Source organism: Crocodylus siamensis, chromosome 6 (genome assembly GCF_052110815.1).
Source record: "Crocodylus siamensis isolate JL-2025a chromosome 6, ASM5211081v1, whole genome shotgun sequence".
Taxonomy (NCBI): domain Eukaryota; kingdom Metazoa; phylum Chordata; order Crocodylia; family Crocodylidae; genus Crocodylus; species Crocodylus siamensis.
In genome coordinates, this window is record NC_143400.1 from 43,390,288 (window position 1) to 43,409,611 (window position 19,324).

Below are 19,324 nucleotides of genomic sequence, written 5' to 3' on the forward strand. Positions count from 1 at the left end.
ATGATCAGAAGTCAGGAAAACAGATCTTACGATGATAGGCTGAGAGACATGGGACTCTTTAGCCTGGAAAAGCATAGGCTCAGGGGTGATCTGATGGTCACCTATAAGTTTATCAGGGGTGACCACCAGGATCTGGGGGAACGTTTGTTCACTAGAGTGCCCCAAGGGATGATGAGGTTGAACGGTCATAAACTACTACAAGACTATTTCAGGCTGGACATAAGGAAGAATTTCTTTACTGTCCGAGCCCCCAAGGTCCGGAACAGTCTGCCAACGGAGGTGGTTCAAGCACCTACATTGAACACCTTCAAGAGTAAATTGGATGCTTATCTTGCTGGGATCCTATGACCCCAGGTGACTTCCTGCCCTTTGGGCAGGGGGCTGGACTCGATGATTTCCCGAGGTCCCTTCCAGCTCTGATGTCTATGAAATCTATGAAATCTATGAAGACCCTGAGAGCACAGGGCCAGGGCCAGAGCAGAGTCCCAGTTCTGCAGCCCTGTGCTGTCACAGCCCCATGCTGTCATGGCCCCACCAGTCCTGGGGTCTCCAAGCAGATCAGCCAGGAGCTGCATGGTCAGGGGCTGCTGGGAAATGGAGTCTGGCTGCCAGCCAGGGTCACCATTTTGTCCATCTGTCATTCAGACCCAGCTGCAGCCATAGATTTCCAAGCCAGTCAACTGTTTTGACCCCCATCTGCTGTGGCAAGCCTCTTGATTCCTGCTCTCTCCGTTTTTTCCTGGGCCCTGACTCTGGCTTCAGTTTTTCCCTGGACTCCAGCCGTGGATTTCCCCTACAAACCTGGTCCCTGGTTCCTGACCCCTGGACTTGATTCAGAGTTTGGACTTCTCTCTGTGGACTACCTGTTTGGCTTGGTAGCTTGGCTATTGATTTGTATGGATCCTGACCCCTGGCTTGACCCACTGGGCAGACTTTGCCTTGTGGACTGTCCCTCTACCATGGTAACTTGGTAGCTGGTTTTCTGGATCCTGCCCCTGGATCCCTCCAAACCTGGTAACTTGGCTTCTGAATTCTGACCCAGTCCCTGGCCCCTGCCTTCCCTCAATGGCCTAACCATTAGGCCAGACTGACCAAACCCCGGTACCTAACACCAAAGTGCTCTTGCCCCACCAAAGACTCATTTTGCCTACCAATTTCTATTTGTATCTATTTTGGTAGAACTTAGGGCTACAGTTCATGGATCAAGGCACTGCTAGGCACTGCATAAACACAAAGCAACAAGAAGAGTGCATGCAATAAAAAGAGCAACCTCCATCCCCAAGATGTGGTGGATATTCCACCAATCCAGAGACATAAATCCAAGACTTTTCTAATTCCCCTTGAAACCCAGCCTGTACTAATTCAGGTGGTTTCATTCTAAAAGCCACATGGGCCTTCAAACATAAATTGTTGGTTTTCAGGCAAGGGTCTCTGGATGTCTGGGCTGTGTCTTGCCAGGACAGGCTCACCTAGTTTAAATAAGCCACTTGAAGCTTGGAATCAAAGAATTACTGTAGGTAGTCAAATCTGTCTGCTCTGGGCACCCAAATTATCTTTAATTCCTTTTATCCTAGAGATCTGAGGAAAGGCATCTGATGCCCAAAAGCTTGTCCAACAGCTATCCCAACTATATATTATCACAAACAAAGCCTTGCCTTTCTTTAATCCCTTTGGCATCTAGGAATTTTTAAGCCAATGGCATCCACCAAAGCCCAAAGAACTGTAATCCAGAGACAGATCCTACCAACACAGCTACAACATATATCTCTGAAACATGGAAGATAATGTATTTAGCCAGTTGGAAATGTCAACTTCACTGCTAACCAAGAAAGAAGAAATTTTCACCTCCCTGCCTGACATCAGACACCTCCAGGAAAGAAGCCTGCCTAATCTGCATATCAGAGAGCAACCCTCTCACAGACTCTGCGGAACCCAGGGGAAAAAACTTCCACCCCCTACCTCCCCTGTGCAAAATGAAGTTTCTTTTCTACCTGGGATAACTTTTACAATCTTTGATTCTCCTCAACCTGACAAAGGGTGTTTGGACCCAAAAGCTTGCAAAGAAAGATTTTTTTTTTGCTACTATTTAGTTGATCTAATAAAATATATTGCCTCTAACCCAAGAGTTTTGTTGCCTACCAAAAGAAAACACCCCAACAAAGATACATTCCAAGAAGTATCCATTTTATTTAGACATACAACACATATGGCCAAGCTTCTTCCACCTGAGCTCCTTCTGCTCTACATACAAGCTACAAGGCACTGCAGACACACAAGACTTGCAGGGCTCTGCCTCCTTAGTAGCAGCTGACATCAGTATCAGACAAGATCACAGAGACATTGACAGCAGTAGGTTTACCAGAGGATTTGTCCACACTCCTGTGGACAAAGGTCATCGGGAAACCTTCGTGGCCCACCACACAGGCAAACGTGTCTCCCCGCTGCCACTGTGATGCTGGGACACTGAGCTTGCTGTAGATAAAGTAGGTTGTCCCCTTCTCCCTGGTTTCTTGGAAGGGGCCAATGTTGATGAACGCTTTCCGGGGTATGGGCTGGTCCTGCTGGTTCCATGTCACCAGGATGTCACTGGGGCGGAAGCCTTTGGCCAAGCAGGTCACAGTGGCTGATTCCCGAAGGGCCAGCTCATCCACATGAGGAGGGTAAATGTAGACAGAAGGGGCCCGGATTGAGACTTCTGCCATCCAGAGACAATAAGCAGTCAAAAACAGAACCATCCACAACAACCTTCTCCCATCCCAGGGTGGGTTGCAGAACCCAGGAGCCCTGCCTTTCTGAATCTGACCTCATTATTCACCAATGCCATAGCAGGATTAGGGAAAGAGCCCAGGAGCCCTCACTCCATGGCCCTCTCCTCTAGCCCCACTGCTCACCCAGATCTGGTATAGAACCCAAGTGTCTGGACTCTGCAGGAAAGGACCTGGTGGTTACAGTGGGCAGTAAGATGGATATGAGTCAGCAGTGTGCCCCTGTTGCCCAGAAGGCTAACAGCATACTGAACTGCATTAGTAGAAGCATTGCCAGCAGACTGAGGGAAGTAATTATTGCACTCTATTCTATACTGGGGATGTCACATCTGAAGTACTGTGTTCAGTTTTGGGCCCCCACTATAGAAAGGATGTGGACAAGTTGGAGAGAGTCCAGCAGAAGGCAAGGAAAATGGTTTGGGGGCTGAGACATATGACTTCTGCGAAGTGACTGAGGGAACTGGGTGTATTTGGTCTGCAGAAGAGAACACAGAAAGGGGATTTGATAGCAGCCTTCGACTACCTGTGGGTGGTTCCAAAAAAGATGGAGCTAGACTTTTCTCAGTGGTGGCAGATGACAGAACAAGGAAAAATGGTCTCAAGTTGCAACAAGGGAGGGTTAGGTTGGATATTAAGGGAAAAAGTCTCACTAGGAGAATAGTGAAGGAATGGAACAGGTTACTCAGAAAAGTTGTGGAAGCTCCAACCCTGGAGGTTTTTAAGGCCCAGCTTGACAAAGCCCTGGCTAGAGTGGTCTAGTTGGGTATGGTCCTGCTCTGAGCAGGGGGTTGGACTAGATGACCTCCTGAGGTCCCTTCCAATCATACTTTTCTATGATTCTATGACTCTGGGTTCTTTTTTAACATACATTTGCACATATTCCCTCCAGCCCATTAATTTGACCTGTTCCACAGACATGATGTTTAATTAGAGCCATGAACCCCATAGAGGGTATAAAACCCATAATCTCTTCTCCAACTGTCTGGACTAACCAGTCTTCTCTCCCTGGGTCTAGTCTGGGCTGGGAACTCATTTGGAGGTATGGGAGTTATACGTACCCTGACTCTTGTGCACTGTTTTAATGATGGCTGATGGGATATCTTGGTGTTTCACCATGCAGGTGAATTCCTCCCCAGACTTCCATTCCTCCAGATGCACCCAGAGGGCACTGGAAACACTGTAGCTGCCATTTCTTTGAAAAACTGGTTTTGTTGACACCACATTCAGCCTGCCTCCACTTGTGCGGCTCCACATGATCTCCAAACTGCTAGTTGTCTCCATGTTGGTGACCAGGCAGGTGATGGTGGCATTCTGGGCAAGATAGAGGTCCTCCAGGGAAGGAGGGCGGAGAAAAACCTCCACTTGCAGGGGCTTGCAGGTACCTGGTTGGAGGTAGGAGGTGGAATTGAGGATTGGCCTGAACAAAAGCTGAGTGGGTGCAAAGCTGAGAGCATCTTTAAGAAGGGAACCAAAGGGTGAAGGGAATGAAACTGGAAAGAGGGAAAAGTCACTGGATTTCTTCATAATGCTGTGGGAACTCATATCCCCTAATGGATGGGAGCCTTGCCACACGATATATTGGCAAGGGTAGGAGAAATTTCCAAATGCACCTGAGGGATTTGGCTCCCAGGTTCCCTTTAAGACTGAATGAGAATCCCCAGGGAAGATCTGAAAGTTTTGGTTTCAAGCGGCTTATGGGAGCTTTAACTCAGAGTAGCCGACTCCTCCTTGAAAGCCTCTTTACACTTTACTCCTTCCTTCAGACTAAGCCAGCACCAGTTGTATCATAAGCCCATCAGTGAAATTTTCATCCCCTACGTCATTATGGCTTGAATTTTTTCCAAGGTGTCCAATCAATTTGAAAGCCCAACTCTCAGTGGAGGAGTTGGCAAACAAAACTCTTTGGGTAGAGGTGATATATTTTATTAGACCAACTAAATAACAAATATCACCTCTATCCAAAGAGTTTTGTCTGCCTGTGCCTTAAACCAACATGGCTACAAGCAGCAATCCTGAAACAATGGAGGAGTTGAGCCCTGGACTCCCCTGAGGATCTCCAGAAATTAGACCTGGATTTCTGGAAAACATAGTGAACAGGAAGCAAGAAAATATCCCTGCTGAAACCCTGGGGAAAAGGTTTTTCAGGGAGCTGTGGGATTCCTTATGACACTTGAACTCACCCTCTCCTGTCACAGCATTGACCTTCAAAGTGTCATCCAGAGCCATATGCTGCACCACACAGGAATAGTCAGACACTGTAGCTCTTTCCCCCTCCAGCTGGGACACCCGCAGGAGGCTATGAGTGGAGAATGTCTGGCCAGTCCTAATGATGGACCCATTGGTGTACTGGGAAGGGAACACCTTCACACCCTTGTGCTCCCAGTGCAGGCTGATCTCTTGCGGGAAGAATCCTGTGACATCGCAGAGGAGTATGAAGGAATTGCCCTTCCCTGAAGTTTCATCTGGATCCAAACTGGAAACACTGACTGAGACGATAGGTGCCTGAGCTGGGTGTGCTGGAAGGAATCAAGATGCAAGATGAAGCTAATTTCTTTGCCCAGGGAGGAGTTCCCACCTGGGAGCAGGTGAGGACTGCCAAATCCAGTATTCCTTAACCACTGCCTCCTTTAATGACAAGACACATGGTAACAGTCAAATTCTCTGCTGGCCCCTTGAACCCAGACTGGATTCTACTCATTTACTAAAGGCATCACTTCCCTTTGAAGAAACTATTTAGATCCTGTTACCTGCATGATGGGGAGTTCAGTGGACACTCTCAGCCTGGAAACTGCACAGTCATGAGGTGAAAGACCTTCCCTATGCCAAAAAGCTCACACTTACAAAAGACAATGGCAGGAGAAGACAAGGAAATTCATCTCCATTTTCCAAGGGAGGCCAAAGAAGAGACCTGCCAAAAAGCTGGGGCAGGGGCAGGAAAAGAATCCACAGATACTCACTCATGTCCATTGTAGGGGCATCCTGCCTGACTTCTCTCGAACAGGGAAGCACCACATTGCAGGTGAATCTTGTCCTGGTCTTCCACTGAGTCAAGGTTATCCTGTGGGTGCTTGTGACACTCTGGGTCCCGTTGTCTTGTATCACAATGGCGCCCGTCTCAGCCAGAGAGCTGACCTTCCCATCCACTTCCCAAGACACCTGAGCACCTGCTATGCTGTAGCCCAGAACCAGGCAGGTAACACGGCCCTCATTATCAACCAGATCATCATAAGGTGGCAGGGTGACATAGATGGATGGATCCACTGAATTACTGAGGCAGGCTGAGGAAAAACTAAGTTAATATGCATTGACTTCATTCTGCTTCCTGTCTACACCATCCTCTGCAGTATCTACCTGTTTCTACCTGACTTCTATTTACCCCTAGACACCCCTTCTCTTTCCTACCATCCTACCTATGATTCTATCCAGCTTCCCACAGAGTCCATTTATGTTTCTTTTCCATCTATCTGTTCATCCCTCCAATCCATCCACACAGTCTATCTGTTCAATTTGCAAATGTGTCATCTCCCTAGTATCTGGGCACATTCTCCACTATGCTTAGGCACTGCTGGTTTCTGGCTCGCTTTCCATTCCTCTCTCTCCCTCCTTGTTCTGTTGCAGTCAGGTCCCCTTACCTGAGCACTTGCTCACATTCAGCATCAAGTTTTCTTTGTTCAGTGCTGGATGGGTGACTTTGCATGTGTAGACATCACCATTATCCCAGCTCTCCCTGGTGATGTTCACTCGACTCTGCCCCATGTACAAGCCACCTGTGCCCTTTGCAGAGGAGAAGCCCAAGCCCGGGAGGCTCTTCTTCACCCCATTCATGAGCCATTCCACGTTGGCTTGGCCAGGGATGAAGTCCAGGAGGAGACAAACCAGCCCCAGCTCCTTTTCCCAAGAGCTGTCATCGCAGGATGGGGGCAGGAGATGAACCTGGGGTGGAACAGGTAATACCCCCCTACATGCTAAGAACAGAGAGAGAGAGAGATAGAAACTCAGTACCCAAGTCATTTTTTACAATTCAAACCTCGCCTTCCAGAGAGATGACCCTGAGCCCTGCAATCACTGCCCTAGCAGCAGGTCTACATCTGTGTCTTTTCATCAAAAAGAAAAGGAAAAGGGAGAAGAGGGGGAGGATACCCAAAATTGGAAGGATTCTGGAAGAAAAATTCATTTTCCACTAAAAAATTAAAACTAGCATTTTCCAAGCAGAACAGAAACCTCACATTTGCAGAAGATGGACACATTATATTTAGTCAAAAAATACATTTTCCACTGAATAAAATGTATTGATGGAAACTTCTCAGACAGATTTAGTAATAACCCTACTTCACTGTGGTATGTTTTCTGGACTGTTTATATCAGCCACTAAGGACCTCATTTTTCACAGGTTAAAAAATTAATGGAAACGGGACTACAATGAAGACTTTAAAATCCCAGTCTCCACACACATTTGTATGTGTTACACACGGTTTGTTTCACTTGGCCAAAGGACTATAGTGTTAGATAGTAGCACTGGCATCAGAAATGCATCTTATAGGGAACTGAATACCACTGAGGACTGAAGAAAGGAGTGATTTTCAGCTGACGTGTATGGTTGCAGCTCCATTGTCTTTCATGAATTTGGCTGACCACTGGCTAAGGAGTGCCCAATCTTATCTAGGTTTGTGGTCCTATGGGTGTATCAACCCCAATCGCCCCCCAAAAATGCCTAGAGTTCATAAAGCACACGTTGCTTCAGAGAGTGTTTGAAACAGCACTATCCTGGAAACACACTGCTGCTATAATGACACATCCCTTTTAAGCCTGGATGCTGCTGAGAGAGGTAGTTTCCCAGCATGCCATGCTAGAAGCTAAGTAAGAGGTGTATCCTGGTTCAGTTTGGAGAAGATCACTGTTGAGGCAAAACTTTTAGAGAAGCCCAAGGCAATCACAAAAAAGGTTACCTACTGGGGAATGGTATGTCCAGTTTCTGTTATAATAAACCTGACTGGCCTTGATCTTGACCCCTTTGTATAAAAGTAAAGTCTTCCCTTGAGATGAACAACATTTGAAGCTTCTTTTTATTTCACTTCCCACATGATAGAAAAAGCTTGAATGAAAGCAAGGAACAATGGCCAGGGAGATGGGAGTTCTTCCCACCCCAGCTGAGAAAGTTTAGTGTGAGGCCCAGATGCCAGTTTAGTCCATCTTTGAGGATGAGATTCTCCAAAGCATGGAAAAAATATGCAGCACCTAGTCCCCATACAAATGGATGCCTAAGTCATATGGGCAACATGGAAAAACCTCCCTCTATGTGGTCCATAATTCTATGATCAAGTGTGATTTACAGCCCATGGCATTTGCTTATTCAATGGAACCAGAGGGAAAAGAGCTAGGGTGCAGTTATACCTGCCATAACTGAGCACTATGACCAAATGTGATGTCAGATTGACCCGAGTTTCACTGATCCAGCACGGGAAAACTACCAAGAGCCCCTAAGGGATTTGGGATTAAAACTAGTGGGTTACAAGTCACATAGATATTTGGAAAACCTCAGCCTTGCTATCCCATCCTCTCCACTCCCCATTCCCCACCCCACCCCCACCCCAGTACAGCTTACTTTGCTGAGGGAACACCTTAGACAGGAAAGTATTTGAAGTTCTATGTTCCACATCGCACTGGTAGACACCACTCTCCAGGCTGCTGGCAGGGATGATGAGCTGGCTGGTGAGGGTGAAGTCTCCATCTTTGCCCAGAACAGCTGGGAAAGTCGTAATCCCCTGAGTCACTTTGCCAGAATTCCATTTGACATCCACTGGCTCTGGAAGGTAGCCTGTCACAAGGCAGGCAAGGGCCTTTCCTGTCTGATTATCGTTGTCCTCAGGACCACAGCAAGAGAATATGGGATACACTGAGGGGGCCCGCAGAGATTCTGCAATGACAGAAATAATCAGAAGGTGACAGGAACCACCAGAAAAGGGGGAAATTAAGTGTCCCATCAATCAGAACATCACAAACAAAGTCTCCATCTACATCTGTGAGCCCAGGGCCATTTTGGAGAACCGATATTATGCAAAAATAAATAAATAGATAAAGTAAATCCATTGGATTAAAATAGATTTTTTCCTCAGTGCTGAGAAAGAGCTGAAACCTCTTCAAGTTGGCATGGAGGGAGGCATGGAAGCCACGGCTCCTGGACTCTTTTCACACTCCAGGAGGACAACAAAGACTGATGCTTCATGTCTCCCCATTTGGTTCTGATATTCTGTGGAACCTCAAATTTTTCTGAGAATTACAGTCACCTTGACCAAAGCTCTGGCCAGAACCCACAAGCAAAAAAACCCGTCTTCTGAAAAAGGGAAGTGTAGGCAACTGAAAGTCACACCTAGGCTGTTTTCACCCCTATTATAGTCCACTAGGATCATCCAGCCATTGAATTTTTCACGCCTTCTCACCAGCATAAACAGTAAAGAAATGTTCCAAGTGGGTGTTATCTTTGATTTGCAATGCCTTGCTGTTTGTATATCATTTCAAGGGGACAAGTTTCTCCAATCCCCATGGCAGTGAAGGTGCCTCGGAAGAGACTTTCCACAAACCCAGACCAGAGATGGACACAACGAGATCCTACCATGGTGAGTAACTTGGATGGAAGGAACCATCCATTTGCTCCATCTCCCAGTAGTGTTTTGACCCTACAGAACCACCCTTTCTAGGAAAAAGGTTTTACTAGAGAGAACTAGGCTCCTGGACCACCTGGAAAAGAAGTGGGGATGTCTAGGGTAGATCAGAAAAGGAGGTCTCTTAGATGTGTCACCACAATCCCCAGTCCTGTAGTAGAGTCTAGTGGGCTTATATTTGGGGTCTTTGCGTTCAGAATACCTGTATTGGATGTCCAGTGCTCAGAAGGGAGTGGGGTCTACTGGGATAGAGCAGATGTGGACCAGGACTTCAAAACCCTGGGTTCTCTTCTCAACTCAGAGAGTATAGGATACATCTACCTATGCTGATCCACTGCTGGTGAAGTGATTCCAGCCTGCCCAGGCTGCACAAACTTAAGCAGCAAGAGGATGAGACAAGTAACCACATCTCCCCTGAGGGCAGGTGGATAAGAGCAGGGCTCCCCTGGGGCTCCAACTACAGCTATCACACGGTGGAAGCGGTCTGCCATAGTGATGGAGAGGAACTAGCTGAGCTGTACAAGAGGCCACAGTTGAACCAAGAAAGAGCTCCAACAGGGAGGTATCCATCTGGAGAAAGCTCATAACTGGCCAGCAGGGGCTTTGGATAAAGAGTGCAGGGCACCAGGATAGCTGGAAAGGAGCACAAGGTGGAAAGATCCAAGACCTGTGGGTCCAGAGTGAGGGGCACTAACAGAGCTGGGGATGCCAAGGCTGTGCTACATAGGACCCTTGGACAGGCATGAAGGGCACTCACAGGGCTCTGCAAGATCCCCAGAATGCTAGCAGGGGCTGCAGGTTGGGCACGGAAGGAACTGGCCACATTATGAGGGGAGAGTCAGCTGGGAGTGCAAGGTACCAGCAGGGCTGATGGAGCCACGGGCTGGAGCTGCAGGAGCAATGCATCAGGAATTAGAGGCACCAGCAGAACAGGGGGAGCTCAGAGCTAATGGGCAGGGGGATAGAGGGCAGAAGTGAGGGGCATCAGGAGAGCTTCTGGGGAGACTACCACTGGACAAACACAGGGCTGCAGGTCATATCTGGGGGGCTCCACAGAGCTCAGAAGGTATCCAAGACAGGTCTAGCAGAAGGCTGCAATCTAGGACCATGGAACACCAGCACAACTAAAGGAAAGCCCAGGATTGAGCCCTCAGTGGGTCAGAAGTGACGGGCACCAGCAAAGCTGGGCAAGAGCCCAGGACTGGGGCAGCAGGGGTAATTAGTAAGGTTGGGGGGCTCCAGCAGACCCATGGGTGGGAGCCCAGAGCTTGGCTCATGGGAGTAGCTGGCTGGGAGTGCAGGACACTGGCAGAGCTGAAGGAATCCAGGGCTCAGCTAGCAGGGGCTGCAGAGGATGAGTAGGGGGCACTATCAGAGTGGTAAGGGGGTAGGCCAGGAGTGCAGTTGCAGGAGCAGTGGTACAGGCATTGCCAGCACTGGAAGGGCCCAGGGCTGAAGGACAGGTGGCTGCAGGTCAGGAATGAGGGGCACCAGGAAAGGTGCTGGAGGGACCACAGCTGGGCCAGCAGAGGGTTGCAAGTCACATCTAGGGGTCTTCATCAGAGCTCATGGGGGGACCCTGTGCTGGGATAGCATCTGGCCCAGAGTGTGGAGAACCAGCACAGCCAGGGGAAAGCCCAGGACTGGGGTAGTCAGGGGTCAGGTATGAGGGGCACCAGCAGAGCCGTGCAGGGAACCAGGTGGGCTCTGGATCGGGCTAGAGTAGCAGGGTTTGCAAGTCAGGCATGAGGGACACCGACAGTGCTGTGACAGGGCACTCAGGGATGGGCCAGCAGCAGGCTCTGGGTCATGGGTGCTGAGCACTAGCAGAGCTGGGCAAAAGCCCACAGCCAGATAGCAGCTTGCAGATGGGAGGATCCAGCAGAGCAGGGGGAGGCAGACCAGGGGTCAGCTCCTGGGGACAGTCAGCTGGGAGTGCAAGGCACCAGAATGGCTTGGGGAGCCCAGTGCAGGGCTAGCATGGGCTGTACATGGTGAGTGGGGAGCACTAGCAGAGCAGTGAGGGAAAAGCCCAGGACTGGGGCAGTGGGGGTTGGGAGTGAGGAGCACCAGCAGAGCTGTGCAGGGAATCTAGATTGGGAAAGCAGGGGACTGCTGCTCAGAAATGAGGAGCCCTGGTGAGGTTGTGGAGATCTGTTAGGAAACCCAGGAGGAATAGCAGGGGCAAGAGCTTTAATTTGGGAGGCCCTGGCAGAGCAATGGGGAAGAAAGCAGGTTGGGAAAGTAGAGGCTGTGGGTTGGGGGTCAAGAACACCAGCAGTGCAGGGGGTTCAGGACTGGGCAGGTTTTGGGTCAGGGGTGCTGGGCACCAGCAAAGCTGAGCTAGAGCCGAGGGCTGGGAAAGCAGGGGCAGCCTGTCAGTATGAGCAGCTCCAGCAGAGCTTGCTACATGGAAGAGGTCAACTGGGAGTGTGGGGTACCAGCAGAGATCAGGGGAGCCTGATTCTGGGCTAGCAGGGGCTGTGTGTCCTGCTCGGGGGTGCTAGCAGGGAGGTGAGGGGGAACCAACCCGGGTTGCAGGAGCAGTGCTACAGCAGTGACAGGCACTGGTGAACCTGGAGACTGCTGACAGTCCAGGGGCAGGGGCTACAGGTCAGGAGTGAAGGGCACCAGGATTTCTATTTGGGAGACCACAGCTGGACCAGCACAGGGCTGCAGGCCATGTCTAGGGAGCACCAGCAGAGGTCAGAATTCAGTGCTGGGGTAGCAGGGAGCTTCTGGCTAGGGATGTGGAACACCAACACAGCCAAGGGAAAGCCAAGGACTGGGGCAGCAGGGGGTCAGGAGTGAGGGGCACCAGCAAAGCTGTGGAAGGAATCCAGGTTGGGAAAGCAGGGGGCAGTTGGTCAGATGAAGGTCAGGAGTGACAGGTACTAGTGGAGCTATGTAGGAGCCCAGAACCAAGCTAGCAGAGGCTGTGGCTCTGAGCATGGAGGGGAGGGGGACCCAGGACTGGGCTAGTGGGGGCAGGAGTTTCAGTCTGGAGGTCCCCATTGGAGATGTTGGGAAAAAGCAGGCTGGGATAGCAGGGGCTGCAACACAGTAGCGAGGAACACCAGCAGTGAGTCTGGAGTTCTGGGAACCTGCAGAGCTGAGCAGCAGCCCACAGCTGAGGGACCAGGGCAGGGGGTACTCTGGCTGGGCATCTTAGGGGGCTCTGGCAGAGCTGTGGGAGGCAACCAAGGGCTCATGGGCACAGACAGGGCACCAAGAGAGCTAGGGAAGCTCAGGGCTGGGCTAGAAGGAGATGCTCATGGTGAGTGGGGGCACTGGAAGAGAGGTCAGGAGGAGCCCAGGGCTGGACTAGCCAGGTCAAGGGGGCCACGAGTCTTCAGGGGAGCCTAGTATGAGCTTAACAGCAGGTTGTGAGTCAAGCCTAAGATGAGGAGAGCTGTAGCTGCAAAAGCAGGGTTTGTGGGCTGCTTAGGAGGAATTTCCTATTGATTCACGCAGGTGCAGAGGCAGCTGGTGTTCTTGGAAATGAATCCCACAGGGTTTAGGGAACCATCTCAGGGCTCTTCATCTGTGTGGGTTAGAAGATGAGGGGATGGCAAGGGAAGGAATCTGGCCAGAGGTACAGGAGCCACTTGTGGTTGAGTGGACTTTGAGGAAGGGACTGTTCTTTTTACCCTAAATTGAAACCAAAGTCCTGAGCCCAAACCCTATCACGATGACTCTGACACAAACTTCAAACCACCTCTTTCCTTAAAAATTCAACTTCCATCTCTCTATCTTCACCTCACCCCTGTCATCATCAGCCTTATCTCAACCACCCAAACTCTTAATTTGGACCCAACTGCTCAACCCCACCCCCACATATAGCTCCAGCCCCAGCTTCACATTTAGCCCCTGAGTTAAGTCCCTGTCCCTTTTCAATAGCCCTTAACCCCAAACCCTCAGGAATGACCTTAACAAGTTGCCTCCCCTGTATCACTGCACCCCATCAGAACCTGTCTCTGTATTCCTAAGAATTCAGGTGAAGGAAGCTAGATTAAGACTGGTCAAAGGTGAGGGCACTCAGGGATTAGGGGTCAAGATCCCTTCACCTGAATTTCCTAACCCAATTCTTGACTCCCTGATCCTCAACCCCCTTGACTTTGACCCCACTGATTCTGAGGTCAGGACTATCCCTTTTGCTGTTGGCTTTACAAGCCACTGTGGTCCTCTGATCCTAAATTAAGGCTTGTAATTGCTGCTGCAATATGACTAATAAGAAATAGCAGTTATACCCTCTTATTCTTAACTCCAGTGCTAACCCTAACTGCTTACCCTCTGAGCACCATGTCTGAGATCTTAGGCTAGCAAACACTGAGGCAGCCATCATTATCAGGCAACTTGGCAAATTAATTCCCTCGGTTTGGACCAAGGTCCTTTCCCCAGTCTTACCTGTCAAAGGCATCAGATTTGGTTGAAATCCAAGTGATTTTATTGATGAGAAATTGGCTAGAAACCCCAAAGCAAAAGTTGGTGGAAAGTGGTGAAATCACTGAAGTTGACATCTTCACCCATCACTCTTAATTCTCATTCCCAATGCAGAGCTCTTAGTACAACCCCAGCAGTTTACCCCTTCATCGTCATCTCCCATCCTTCATTTTGACCCTGTCTCTAATCTAAAGAGACCAGATACATTTCTCATACTGGGGTGCTTCCACCCTTTCATGCCTTGTTCTGGGAGCTCCTCTGGAGCCCTCAGACATGCCCTTGTTGTTCAGTTGGTAGATGATAAAGTGTGCTGGCAGCTGTGGGGGGGGGGTTTCCAGGGGAGTTTCAGGGCAGGTCAGCACCAAAGTCCCTTCAGTTCCTCACATAACTGGGGGCAACCTTCCACTCTAAGCAATCAATACCAGCTCATTACAGCATAAGAGGACCAGCCAGCCCAGGGGATATAGCAACCCAAGACTCAGGACACCCGGGTCCAGTTCTCGGCTCAGCCACCAACCTGTCATATGATATTGGTCAGGTCCCCTTGCCCTGATGCCTCAGTTCCCCCACGCCTTGTCTGTCTAGATTATACGTTTTGTGAGGGTAGCAGCTGTCTCTGTACTGTGAACAGCACAGGAGATATCCTGGTATCTGTCTGGAAGAGATTGTCTTGAAACTGCCCTGCATGCCAGCAGGACCTTATCTCAGATATGGGGGGGAGGGAGGATCTTTGCAGGTCCATCACTTACCAGATCTCAGTGGTGGGGAGGAGGAGGACTCTTAGCAGTACCCAGCAAAAAATGACAACAACCTTGGTCTTACAGCTTGAAGAGAGAGAGCAATCACTATTTAGAACCCTAAGACAAAGAAAACTCCTGATATTCTGCTCCAGCTAAGATGGCTTTGTAGGGGATTTCCAAGTGAAACTCCAATTTTTGTAAGGGCAACAGGGCATCCAGTCCCAAAAGTGGTGAGGTCTTGGCCTATAACCAGCCTAAATTCACCTCAGAGCTTGCAATTGGGAGGAAGGGCTCCGCCAGGAGCTGGAAGGTAAGAGCTTGTGCTAGAGGAGAAGGTGAGCGTAATGGCAGCACCCAGCAGTGGCACAGAGTGGGAAAACCCCAGCAGACATAAGTAGGAAGCTGGTACACAATGGTGGAGGGAGATATTTGGAGCTGCAAATGGCAGAGAGGATGAGAAAGTAGGAGGAGAGGTGAGTGAGCAGTGGGTGAGCTGCTTTATTGGTAATGTGTGGGTGGAAGCAATAGTGGGCACTTTCTCCATCTGGCCGATGGGGGCATTGTGTGGTGGAAACATGGGTTAGGGGCTCGGCATGGCCCTAATTCTGCCACTAGGCTTGCTCTGCTGCCTTGGGCAGCACAGTGGGCTCAGATGATGCAGGAACTCAACCCCATGCTTTGTCTCACCTTACAGCTGCCAGCACTGCGCCAAGCTACTTCCCCCTGGCCTCCTGCTGCAGTGACCAATCCAGTCCCGAAGTCCTGGCATGCCTGGTCAGTGGCTACTTCCCTGAGCCCGTCATTGTGAAATGGGATGATGGCAAAATCACCAAAAACATCCAGAACTTCCCTTCAGTGCTGGACTCCTCCAGTGGGCTCTATACCATGACCAGCCAGGTCACCGTGTCAGCTGGGCAGACCAAGCCCCACAAATGCACTGTGATCCATGAGCCAACCAGCTTTCAAGGCACAAAGGAAGTTGAATGTAAGAGTGGAGCCACAGGGAGTCATCCTCTGTAACCCCAAGGACCAGGCACGGCTTGGGTGGAGGGTGTGGGGGGTATTGTCTCTTGTGTCTCCAGTTCCTGCTGCAAGGACAGGGGATAAAAGCCTTCCACTGCTGCCACCTGTCTAACAGCAGTATCCTGATGGGAGGAATGGAAGCATGGGAGGGGTGATGGATGGAGAAAGCAATAGACAGATAAGACAGCTATGGATGGAGGTAGGGAAATAGAGACAGAGAGAGTGAGCATGGAGGGAGGGGTGAATGGATGGATGGATAAAAGGAAGGACACAGCCAGTGCACTAGAAGGGGAGTCACTGGGTGACCACATGCTGCAGAGAGCAGGGCACAGGGCTGATCTGTGGTGTGATGTGTTAGGGGACTCAATAAAATGCTTTGCACTCTTGGCAGTGGGGGTGGGGGGCACCATCAGTGGGGGCACATCTCAGGAAGCAGTGCAGCATCCTCATCAGAAGTTGGATGGCACCTCACCCCCTCACTTCTCTTTGTCTCCAGCCTGCGATGTAAGGGTCGTACCTCCCGAAATCGAGTTGCTCCACTCCTCCTGCAGCATCAGGCCTGGCGAGCAGCACATCCAGCTGGTGTGCTCAGTCTCTGGTTTCTCTCCTTCCTCAATCTCCGCGGAATGGCTGGTGGATGGCAAACCCGGGCATGTTGTCTATACCGATGGTGACCGCCACCGGGATGAAGACCGCACCTTCCGCTTTGAAAGTCGAGCCAATGTCACCGAGGAAGAATGGATAGAGGGGAAGACCTACACATGCCGCGTGAACCACCCTGCGAGTGGGACCGTGGTGCAAGCCCATGCCCGGAGATGCCAAGGTAATGCTGAGTGGGACTGGGCCATATGTGGATGGGAGATGTCCTGATCCCAGGAGTGTGGGAGAAATGGGCTGACGTGCCCCAAGAGGGATGATGGGGGATACAACCACAGTGGTGGGACTCAAGGGAAATGGAGAGCATGGGCAAAGGACTTACCCTGGCTGTCCCATCCCCAGGCCCCGATCCACACACAAGTGGTATCCGAGTCTTCCTGTTGGTCCCAAGCCCCGCAAGCCTGTATGTGAGTCAGGTCCCAAAGCTGACCTGCTTGATCACCAACCTGCCTAGCGACTCAGGGCTTACGGTCACATGGTCCCGAGAGAAACAAGGGTCTGTGAGCCCTGAACCCCTGGAGCTGATGGAGATGTTCAACGGCACCTACACTGCCACCAGCTCCCTGGTCATCAGCACCCAAGACTGGGAGTCAGGGGAGAAATTCAGCTGCACAGTGGAACATAATGATTTCCCTACATCTTTGTCCAAGCACATCTCCAAGAAAGAAGGTAAGCAAGGCTTCTTCCTTGATCAGAGCCACTCCCATAGCAGACAAATAGGCTCCATTCAGAAGACCCCTACACACTCACTCCCCACCTGCTTTCCACCACGAGAACCCTCTCCTCCACTGACTTCTGCCTGCCATATTTTCTTCTATTGTACCAACTATGTAGTTGGAAGAAAGTTAAACAAGCTTTCAGATGGAGGGGTCTGAGGATTATAAGTATTATAAACAAGGAAATATGGTAATGCAGTTTGTGTTCTTTATGTGTCTGCTGGTGGAAAGCAAAAGTAAGGCTGCAGGAGCTCCACAAGGAGCCTGCAGATCTCCCTAGCTACTGCTACTCAGTTACTTACTGCTACTTACCATAATGTTCAAGGTCTTTCTTTCTTCATTCTGCCTTTCAAAATAGAAGTGTGTGTCCTTGTTGTGGGATGTATTGTGTGTGACAAAATATGGTAATTTCCTTCCCCTTCACCCACCAAGGCAAAGGAGGCAAGACTGCCACTCCTTCTCCCACTCCTAGCTCTGAGACTCTCCATCCTCAGGGCAGCTGGGAAATGAGACAGACCTCCCTATGTCCTTGTCCCTCCCCACCACCAGTGAACCCAAATGGGACAAAAAGGGTTCACCAGGTCTCCTCTTTTCCTCTTCCCCTCCCCAAAGGCAAAAAGAAGGCCCCAGAAACCTACCTCCTGGGCCCCCATCCGGAAGAGCTCACAAGCAAGACAGACTTTGTCTCCCTCACCTGCCTTGCCCATCACTTCTATCCTGAGGACATCTCCATACAGTGGCTGAAGAACCACGGTGCCATACCTGAAAAAGCTTACCGTACCACTCCAGTCATGGAAGAGGAAGGCGGGGACTCATCCTTCTTCCTGTACAGCAAGTTAACAGTTGACAAGGATAGCTGGAATTCCGGAGACTCCTATACCTGCATGGTCGTCCATGAAGCTCTCCCAATGAAATTCACCCAGCGCTCCATCCAGAAAACCCCTGGTAAATGAAGCCACCCTGTGGCACCTCTTCCTCCTCATTAGCCTTGTAGACCATTCTGTAAATAACCTCTGTGCCTGCAACCAAATCATTAATATGGATAAATAAAATGAACCAGCCTGAGCTCACTCTTTGGGTCTCCTCATTTTGGTGTCATTGGGGGTTGTTTGTGACTTGCCCAGGTGGGGATGAGTCCTGGATTGGGGTCTGGGAGGTGCTGAGATGCTGTACTGGTGGGGTGCTGATTCCCATAACCTATCCACCTACATGAACCATGGATGGATGGATGGATGGATGGATAGTTACATTTATAAGACATAAACACATACCTCAGAGGCAAGGCAGAGGAGAGACATTCTTTAAAAGAACAGATAGCAAGATATGTGGTTTTTAAACATATAGAGAGAAAGGCTACTAGGAAGATGATGAAAATAGAGAGCTAACCTTAGCAACAGTGGTCAAAAGAGCTTGATTTGTCAGGCCAGCTAAAGGCATAGAAGGAACATGACTAGTGCCTATAAAGGCAGGAAGTGAGGGAACTCCAGAGAGAAAGAAAATTATGTTGGTAGAAGAACAAATGTATTTTAATAGGCTATGAAGGAAGGCAGGCTGGAAAGCACAAGATCTCTAGTCATCAGAGGAATGGACTTCTGTGGAATACTTCCTGCCCTTGAAGGTCAAAAACCCCTCTGATATTAAGATGACACTTGACAAGTTTTATGAAGAGAACAATAGGTTCTGGCTGCCTGTCACAGGAGGAAATTGGACTCAGTGACCCAAAAGAAACTTGTAAACTTATGGTCCTATGCTAGTGTGGATAGATAACCAGTACTCTTATTTATCCAGGACTAGAGGTGTAGATAGTGAGAAATGTACTGCAGAGGCCAGCCCACTACTCCAGCCACCAAACCATGCTCCTTTGATGATTATCATTTGGAAAAGGATGGATGCATGGATGGGCATGTCTAGGAATGGATGCATGAGAAAGTTGTCTCTGGAAGAACTTCCTCATGTTGAGGACTCTAGGCTAAACCCATAGAATTTAGGGCTCTAGTGGGGGCATCCTATGTGCCTTTACCCCAAGCTCCCTTTTGCCCTAAAGATGAGCATATGGCCCTTCGAGGAAATTTCCAAACTTCTCATCAGAACATAGCACTGGAAAGGTCACAAAGTCCAGGTCCCTAGGATCACAGGCAAGCATGTAATGGGGTGGAGGGCATTTCAAGACCCTCCAAGACCTGATTTAGTCCTTCTTTCCCAAACCAGCCCCACAAGCAAAGAGGGGATAAAACAACCCATGGCAACATCCTCCCACTCAGGGTAGGGTTCTAATCCTAAAACCTGAGAGCAAGCCCTGTGTCCAGTGGTTCCCTTTAGAG

General features: G+C 49.8%; 3 gene segments (V, D, J or C); 2 read left to right on the plus strand and 1 right to left on the minus strand.

Moving 5' to 3' along the window:
• The window catches only part of LOC149862399 (immunoglobulin heavy constant epsilon-like), a 218,535-nt gene extending 200,462 nt beyond the window's left edge, over positions 1-18,073 (plus strand). Inside the window, 4 exon segments of the C gene segment in view lie at positions 15,302-15,592; positions 16,127-16,453; positions 16,630-16,956; positions 17,616-18,073. Of these exon segments, the coding sequence occupies positions 15,302-15,592; positions 16,127-16,453; positions 16,630-16,956; positions 17,616-17,956 (1,286 nt within the window).
• LOC149862402 (Ig gamma chain C region-like) overlaps positions 1-19,324 on the plus strand; it is a 246,711-nt gene that overhangs the window by 200,086 nt on the left and 27,301 nt on the right.
• On the minus strand, positions 2,298-9,915 carry LOC149862409 (Ig mu chain C region secreted form-like). The segment is given in 7 exon segments: positions 2,298-2,695; positions 3,824-4,147; positions 4,946-5,272; positions 5,723-6,043; positions 6,398-6,730; positions 8,368-8,679; positions 9,897-9,915. Coding segments are annotated over 7 exon segments (2,034 nt in total).